The sequence below is a fragment of the Myxocyprinus asiaticus genome, chromosome 31, assembly GCF_019703515.2.
Source record: "Myxocyprinus asiaticus isolate MX2 ecotype Aquarium Trade chromosome 31, UBuf_Myxa_2, whole genome shotgun sequence".
NCBI classification, from domain to species: domain Eukaryota; kingdom Metazoa; phylum Chordata; class Actinopteri; order Cypriniformes; family Catostomidae; genus Myxocyprinus; species Myxocyprinus asiaticus.
In genome coordinates, this window is record NC_059374.1 from 35235436 (window position 1) to 35244815 (window position 9380).

At 36.6% G+C, this 9380-nt stretch overlaps 1 protein-coding gene across 1 annotated transcript in view; it reads left to right on the forward strand.

Moving 5' to 3' along the window:
* Window positions 1-8127, forward strand: part of LOC127422049 (multiple epidermal growth factor-like domains protein 6) — a 62904-nt gene extending 54777 nt beyond the window's left edge. Inside the window, exons 28-33 of the mRNA XM_051665388.1 lie at window positions 2965-3093; window positions 3516-3644; window positions 3754-3882; window positions 4039-4164; window positions 4272-4400; window positions 6820-8127. Coding sequence (XP_051521348.1) covers window positions 2965-3093; window positions 3516-3644; window positions 3754-3882; window positions 4039-4164; window positions 4272-4400; window positions 6820-6884 — 707 coding nt within the window. The 3' untranslated portion in view covers window positions 6885-8127. The remainder of the gene's footprint in view (window positions 1-2964; window positions 3094-3515; window positions 3645-3753; window positions 3883-4038; window positions 4165-4271; window positions 4401-6819) is intronic.
* Window positions 8128-9380: the final 1253 nt, after the last annotated feature.

Below are 9380 nucleotides of genomic sequence, written 5' to 3' on the forward strand. Positions count from 1 at the left end.
GCCAGGGTATGCAAACTTTTGAGCACAACTGTAGATAACCAGCAATTTACGCTTTGGATAGTCGTGCTCTCTCTTGCTCTTCCTCGTTTTCCACCTCTTATGCTTTGCTCTTCACTTAACTTTCATATTTTCCCAATCTTTCAGCCTTTCATCTCTATTTATCTTACAATCTTCTCTAATTCATTGTCCCTCCCTCACTGTGTCTGACCTGTGCCAATCAAACAAACATTCACATCTAAATTTTGTTAGAATGTGGATACTATGAGATGTGATGACTTTATAAACAAAACAACACCCAGAATATCCCCATGTTCCTGGTTCTCTTCCAGGGCTTATTTACAATATTTAGTCAACAAATTTCCCCAGTTTCCTGCATGAGGGAATTTGATCGGAGCACCCATTTTCCTGAAGAACAGAAGCGAAAGATCAGATTCCTAATCTCTGCGTTAATTATCGTTCGTCAGCAGAAACAAACGGGACTTTCCAGGAGGGGTTTTTTTTTTGGCCTATTCGGCAGTGCTGGCTCTCATTCGTCTACGGACGTGCCACTGCTTACGTTCCCCGTGTTTAATGTTTACAGATCACTATAAGTAGCTGGTTCTCTGTGTTCCGTGTCGGCGAAGCTGGCGAGGCAACACATCAACAAATAAGCAAGCAAATCAAAGCGATTTGGTTTACTGTTTTTCCAATCTAAATTACCCAGAGATACATGATTGCTGTTTTACTGCACTGCCAAATCAGAGCCACTTTGCCATCACATAATGATTTGGAGCTTAAGTAAACTTGTGTGTGGATTGTGTGTGTTTGTGCATGTGTGTGTGTGGGAGTGTTTGAGAGCGAGTGAACGCATGTGTGCATATCACTTTTAAATGCATTTTGAGGGATGAGAGAGTAAGCGCTAATTGTAGTAATTGAGAAATTCAGGGTTTGTTTAAAAATAATGCCGTCTGAGTGGTTGTTGATACTGGAAGTTTCAGTTTGGAGCAGGACTTTGTTGGTAGATATAATGATGAGTTTTTTTCTTAAGGGATGTTTGCTAAATGTTTCTCTTGTTATAATCTGTAATAGTGGGGACACACCCTAAAATGACAAAAAACAATGCGGGCTTAGTTTACTTGAATCATCAATTGCTATCATTTGTACATTTTAGGGATGTAAACATGATTTCATTTTTATATGAATTTTCTTCCCAGGTCAAACACTGTGGCTCAGGATAAAATTAAGTAAATTAATAGATCAAATAGTGAGGTTTTTTTTTCAGGCTAAAATACTAACTGAAAATTAAGTGTTGACAGTATAATTTTGTTATAGACCAAGATTAATCAGTGTTTGGTAAACCAGCCTCATGTGGTTACCCTCCAACTCAAATTAAAGACAGATTTATGCAGCTTGCTAAAATACAGAGCATATAGGTACAGCCAAAATATTCAGTACAATTAGTTGCAACATACTGAAACTAAGTAAGATTTAAGTCATATCTACCTACGGTATGCATTGATTAATATATGTTTTGATTGTATTTTAGTGTATTTTTTTTGTCTGGATGAATGCAGGCTTAAATTGACATTAAAGGATTAGTTCCCCCCTCCCCCTAAACATGATAATTCTCTCACTATTCTCACCCTTATGACCTCTCAAACTCTAATGACTTTTCTTTCTTCTGTGGTACATACACCAAGATATTTTCATAGATGCATGATAGGGCTGGGTATTAATGCAGATTTCATGATTTGATTCGATTCCAAATTCACAAGCCCTCGAATCGATTCGATTTTGATTCAATATCGATTCATATGGGTATATTTAAGTTATAATGTCACTTTTGCCCAGCTAATGCTGTTAATTATACAGGGGACCTTCTAACTTAGTACATTAAGAAAATATTCATTTTACTAATTGTATTTAGTTTGTTTTTCATCATTTTGGTCACATTTTAAAAATAAACAAATCCATGTATTCAATCAATAAACATGGTAATATATTGCATATATTATTTTTTGTTACATGTTTATTGTTTAATAACATAATTTGCACTGTTCAAATGTATTTACATTAATTTGTTGAACATGTTACAAAACGGTACTGTCTCTTTAAGAAAGACAGCATTTCTGTAAACAGTGTCTGAGCGCATGTTAAACATAGATACTCAATCTGTCCTATGCATGATTAGAATTAAATGTTTCTTTTTTTTTTTTTTTTTTTTTTTTAACAACTACTGACAGCAGAGAACAGAAAGGGTATTAAAAGAGACATTATTCAATGACAAATGGGTAGCGTGGATCTCATCTTTGCACACACATTACACAGAACAAATTTTACTCTAAACACGCAGTGAAAGGATCTCGCTGCAGACCACTTCAGCACTATACTACTTTTAATTACTGGTGAGTGAAATTAAACATTTACCAGCCAGTTGCCAATATGCATATCCATACAATGCAAGTCAATGGGGTCCAAAACTTTTAAACTCCAAAAACATACTAAAGACATAAAGGCAGCATAAAGGTAATACAAAGAACTTCTGAACAGACCAAAATGTAATTCCAATCTTGACATCTGCAGTTTCCTAGGCATGATCATGATTTGAAGTGTAATCAAGCTTGAAATCATGGTTGTGCCTAGGAGACTAAAGATGTCAAGATTTATATTAAAAGAGTTATAATTTGGTCTGTTCTCACTCCAAAGCTTAAGAAGACATGGATTAAAGTACTTGAGTTGTATGGATTACCTTAATGCTGCTTTACATCCTTTTTGCAGCTTGAAAGTGTTGGATCCCATTGATTTGAATATACTGTATGAATATATATTCACATCATATCTCCATTAAAATATCTTCGTCTGTGTTCCACAGAAGAAAGAAAGTCATATGAGTTTGAAGCATAAGGGTGGGTAAATGATAAGAGTTATTTTTGATTAAACTATTCTTTTAAATTGTCATTACATGCAAAATTGTCCTCCATGCAGTGTGCCCAAGGGGGCACTATGGAGTGCAGTGTCGAAGTTCGTGTACATGTGTGAACAGAGGTGTGTGCAACCCTTCAGATGGGACATGTAGATGTGGTTTGGGCTGGACTGGGCAACACTGTGAAAAAGGTAAATAAGTCTGCAAATACAAAATAAACTCATTATGCTATGCTTTCAAAGTTTAGTGTGATTGGATTGTCTAAACGGTATTAGGGGCCGTTCAGACTGAACACGCTGTTGCGTTAAAAAAGCTATATGCATCGAAATGATTTTAAATGTTAAAAGTTATTTTAATTCAACAGGGTGTCTTTTGCGCAAGATGCTGAAAAACAGCTAGTCGTAACGCACCGATCAAAGACATCTATCTAGCACAAGTTGAAAACCCATTCAAAAAGAATGCAGGCAGATGCCAAAAAATTTGTTCGGTGTGAACGGCCCCATAGAACATCAAACTGAAGTAAACCCACAGTGATTGGCATCCTAAAATATCCAGAAATAAAATTATTGCTTAGTGTAACTGTACATTTAATTGGTATGTGTGTGTATCATAGCGTGTATCACAGGTCACTATGGAGTGAACTGCGAGCAGAAGTGTGTGTGTCAGAATAGCGGAACATGTAATCGCTTTACGGGATACTGCTCTTGCCCGAGTGGGTACTACGGCCCCACCTGCCAACACCGTAAGTAACAGACTGTCACTGCACTGCAACAACACTAACAATAAAAGTGTAGTAATAATATACAGTGAAAGAGAAATCTGATATTATAAATAACACTTCCATATCTCAGAATGTCCTGCTGGCTTTTTCGGTGAACTCTGCAAACAATCATGTGACTGCGGTCACAGGCACCTGTGTAATCACGTGACGGGACAGTGCGTGTGTCCCCCAGGTTACTACGGTGACCAGTGTGAAAAAAGTGAGTCATTGCAGCTGTAAAACAATATCTAAAACAAAACATATAGAGCTTAAATTGAAAGTCTTGTGTCTGTGAAGGAGAAAAGGGTGAAGAGAGTATGAGAGTATGAGTATGCCAGTTTGATGGTGTCTCTATCTGTATGTGTGTGTGTAACAGGTTGTGATGCTGGGCATTATGGGCAGGGTTGTGCTGAACTCTGTGAGTGTGATGGGGCTCCCTGTGATTCAACCACTGGACAGTGTCTCTGCCCACCCGGAAAGTCTGGGGAACACTGCGAAAAAGGTACTCACACACACACACACACACACACACACACACACACACACACACACACACACACACAGAAACCTACTTTACTCCTAAATTGAACCTTTCTCCCTCTCGCTCAGTGTGTGACAGTGGGTCGTATGGTCCAGGTTGTTCTTTCTCATGTCAGTGTGCACATGGAGGCCAGTGTGACCAGCGCACAGGACACTGTTCCTGTCCTCTCACCTGGCTGGGACCCACTTGTGAAGAAGGTAAATGTTTGTGAATATCCAAACTGTAAGCGATGGTTTACTTAGCTATATTTTGGAGACAAAATTGTCCCTTGAAATTCCCTAAATGTGATTAAACCTCTAGGGAAGTCCTCAAAAGTAAAATTATTAATTATTTATAGGAAAATTATTTTTTCCCACTAAAAATGCACAATGTTTTCTTTTAGGTGTTGGGTTAAAGGGATAGTTAACCCAAAAATGAAAATTCTCTCATCATTGGCTTTCTTTCTTCTGCAGAACACAAATAATAAGTCCTTTTATCTCCATTTTCACTTCAGTATTCTTCTTCTTTTGTTTTCACAGTCTTCACAGTCCCCCTACTGGCAGGGAGGTGAATTTATAGTAAAAAAACAACAACTTTTTTTGTTACACTTATCATATCGCTTTTGAAGATATGGATTCGATAAAGAGAATCAATTAAAGATATAACAGGCACTTAAATTATAAACATGAAACCATTCAAGTACCATACCTGCTTTTAAGTAATGAGCACAAAAGAAAGAACACCAGAAATACTGGTGTGGTTTTTCTGCAGTGAGTGTCATCTGTTTTATTTTTTCTTGCCATAAATTCTTCTTCTTTCTTTATTCCTGTCAGTCACATGACACAGAACTGACTGTTTCAGTCTAAACGCTTATGAAAGCTTGGGTAACAGTTTGCGAGTCATCCTCCGTCTGTGTGTGTGTGTGTGTGTGTGTGTGTGCGTGTGTGTGATGGACCTCTGAGCTGTTAAAGGTCTCCTGTCTGTCTGTGTAATGGCACCCTTGTCTGACAGTTATTTAAAGTGAACCACAGCAGGACATTTCACAAAGTGTGTGTGTGTGTGTGTGTGTGTGTGTGTGTCTGTGTTTCTGAATGAGTATATGTGAGTTTATGAATGAATGACTGAATGTAAGCACACACTCCCACAGACACACTAGTCCATCCATACTGTACAATCTCTAAATCTGTACACCCCTAAAAATATGAATAATTCTTACACAGAGTGCCAGGATATATTACTGTCCTCACTTCCCTTAATCATTGTCCCTTTCTCAGTTTCTTTATTGCATTTAATTTATATTAGCTTTGATCCTGGATGCTGATTGGTCAAAACAGCATTCCAGCTGTGCTAAAATACATGGTATACTAACAGCGATGACACAAAACACCAGCTACTGTGTACTGCACAGCACTCATAGACGCCAACTATTAAGTTTAGTTTACTTATCAGGGACTGTATCTTCTAGCGGAAGAATGGCACTTAATAAATTTGCTTAATAAAATAACATTTAAATGAAAATGCATGTCCTTAAAATATTTAAAAGTAACTGAATTCAATAAATAATTGAAACAAATAAATAGAGCCTGTAAACACATTCTTTCTTTTTAGAATATTTATGTAATGTGCTGATACATGCAGTCATGTTTTAAGGTAGTTTGAGTGAAGCCAAACAATTTGCCGAACCCTTACTGCCATTTTTAATGCCAGGATGTTGCTGTAACAGTGCTCTTTTTCTCGTCACGCACAAGAAACCCTGAACTCAATACAAATATGCAATTATTAATAAAAGAAAAGACTGTCAACCCGTGTTTTCTTTTCTTTTTTTTATAATGTTCTGTTGCATCATATCTTATACTATACCTGTTTTTACTTAATGTACATTATTCTACATGTATTTATATCACTGTACCTTGTGTTATATAATCCAGGCATTAAAAAAAGAGAAGTTGGGATGAATGCAACAGCACTATTTACTCATCTCACCTGCACAAAAAACACAGATTCTATACTCTTCAAAATGCATCGAAAACATGGAAAGAACACAATGAAACAGTTATGCCAAATTAAGTAAATAAACACCTTTAAATATATTAATTTCATGCATTGACAGCTGAATGCTGAAAAGGTCCATGCAGTAAACAAGAATAAATATGTTCGTAGAACAGCGACGCCTACTGTACAGGGTTAAAATAGTTTTTCATTTTCTTCATTTCATTCTGGATGTGAATACCCCTTTTGTTGGCGGTTTGTCTCGCAATTTCGTCTCGGATTTGGTCTTAATCAGCCTTAATTTCCCAATATCTCGAGAGCCATAGTGCTTAAAGGGGAAGTGTGTAATTTCTGCGCCACTAGTGGCACCAAATGGAATTGCAGAAAGTATCACTGTTTTCAAACAGTTTCCTAAACACTCCCCTCATCAGCTATTGGTCATTCAAACTGATAGTCCCTCCCAAAACACATGCCATTGGTTGAGTCAATGTTGCTGTGTCTGAAAAGAAGGCATTTTGACAAAAAATTTAATAAATAAATCATACAATTAACCTTTAAATAACAAACTGACAATGATACAAATGAAAACAAAACTAGTCAATAGCAATGAGACAATAATTACATTTTGCCTTTCTGTCTTTCTCTCAGGTGCTTTGGTAGACCATGTGATCTCTCGCGCGCAGAAGAGGCGACGACGTGTTTCACACTCCTAGTCCTGCTACAAGCACACACACACACACTGCACTAACATCCCACTAGAAGGCGAGTGGCATGGGTGAACGAGGATGTGAGTGTGTATATGGCTTGTTATTATGGGTTTTCCCCCCTGACGAGCAAGCCACAGAATAATTAGTATGAGGAGGCAGTGCTACACAACACAGACACACAAGCGTCTCTTCAAGAAATACACAAGACCACTGACAGTCTGTCATTGAAAATGTGTATGTTTTTGTCTTTCTGGGCAGTCATTCAGTCTGTGCGTGTATTCGTTTGTAGCATGTCTGCGGGTATGAACGTGTGTCTTTAATACGGTCATCAAACACACATTATGGAAGACAAGTTCGACATGATATTAGTGTCATGAGCTCTGTGTGTGTGTGTGTATGGTTGTGAGTACACTCTCAATTCCTTACAAAGCTAACATCCCACATCAGTCAAACCAAACCATGCGATCGGCCGAATGCCCACTGAGCCACAAAGCCTGACCAAACTTCTCTATTATAGGATCAGAGTGAAGTCTCAACCACTCATTTCTATAGTACATACCACAAATACGCCACTAAAGTGCCACTCAAGTGGCCTCCCATCTGAATACTGCAACTCTTATTCAGCTTTCTGCCTTCCATACATATCATACATAGTCTAAAACTGACCTTGTAAACATACACCAACACTAAATTTAAATCTTTTTTTACATCATTTTCTATAAAGTTTTCTTTAATGGTACTTGACTCTTTTTAGGTCATAATTAGCAGCATATGTGCTATAGGTATTTTATTTAAATGTGTCTGGTTGACTCCTGTCATCTGGGTGTGATGTACTTTCTGTGATGCGATTCCTGTGACAGCATATCCAAAGGACTGTAGTAACATGTAAATATTCAGTATTGTCACCCATCATCATGCCATCTGAGGTAAATTGTTAAAACCGAGCTTTCATACTGGATTTAGACAGAATCAGATGCTTGTAAATGGAATGAACAAGTCCTACCAAAGACAGACTTGCCACGTCTTACATGCCAAACAATCCTAATCCATACAAATGACAGTGCTTAGCATTCAATCAACAGTCCTTTACTGTAAAAAGTGCTGTTAAAAGGTGTTTTTATTCCTTTGTCTTAAGTTTATTTCTCTCAGGATGTTATCAAACTGATGTACTATCTGGCTGTACAGTGAAAATACCTATTGGTACTAAAAAATGTGATTAAACATGTTTATACAGAAAACATCTTGAATAAAAACTACACATAACAGTAGCTGAACTGTATCACAACAGTAGTTTTGGTGGTAAAAATTAGCTATAGTCACACACATTTTCCCATTGACTGTCATTGTTTTCTGGAGTCAAACAAAATTCACCACAAAACAAAATATGCTTAAAAACAAGATTTTTATAACCAGTGGGTTTCTAAAAATGTGTTCAAGTAGGAAGAAATAATTTATCAATACATTAATTCAGTTCTGTAATATAGTAAAAAAATTACAGTTTTACAGTAATGAGAATCACCATTGAGAATAATAGGAATTACAAAAAACTCAAAGGTAAAACATTTAGATGCATTACGGTAATGAGACTTTTCCTGGTGAAATGTGCTTAGTTGTCATTCAAAATAATGCTACAATATATATATAAAAAAAAAATCTAGTAACATTCAGCATAAACTAATTGCGTCAACATTAGTTAATGAATTATGAACTAACATGAACTAACAATAAATAATTGTATTTTTCTTTTATAAATTACATTAATCAAGATGAATAAATGCTGTAAAAAATTGATTATGCATTGTTAGTTCATGATGCCTAAAGCACTTACTTAATGTTAACAAATACAACCGTATTGTAAAGTGTAACCAAAAATCTTAACCTCTTACACTCAGCGGGCTCGCCGGTGGGTCCAAAGAGGGGCGCTATATCACGAAAAATGTTTACGTTTAAAATTTTAAAGGAAAGCTTAGAATCTGAAATTTTCAGAAATAACCATCACTTCTGCATTTATGTTACTTAAAATAACAAAATAAGGCCTCAAAACATTCATGTTGAAAATGAGCCCCCCCCACCCCCCCACCCCCCTCCAGAGGTATTGGGGTAGAAATATTTATATAAAAATAAAAGTCCTTCACATAGCACATAAATGGACAAGTCATATATCAAATGAAAGATCTCACTCTCAGGAATGTGACTTTACAGTAAATCATGTTGCCCTAATACCACAGTTCAAAAGATTTTCAAAAGAATCACAAAGTGAAATATGATTTCTGTAAGTCATCAGACACAAACATCTCTTTTAGGCTCTGATAACTGCTGCTGTAAGCCCCAAATACCTAAAAATTTTAAATCTGCTTTTACCTTAGGAAGTTAGCCATTGTTTACATGTCTGTGAGCTTGCTTGGCTGAATAATCGAATGTTATATCTTAGTTGTCCAGAACAAAATATGCCATCCAGAAGGAAAAGCATGCTAAACAAATCATCAGAAAATATGTTTTCGA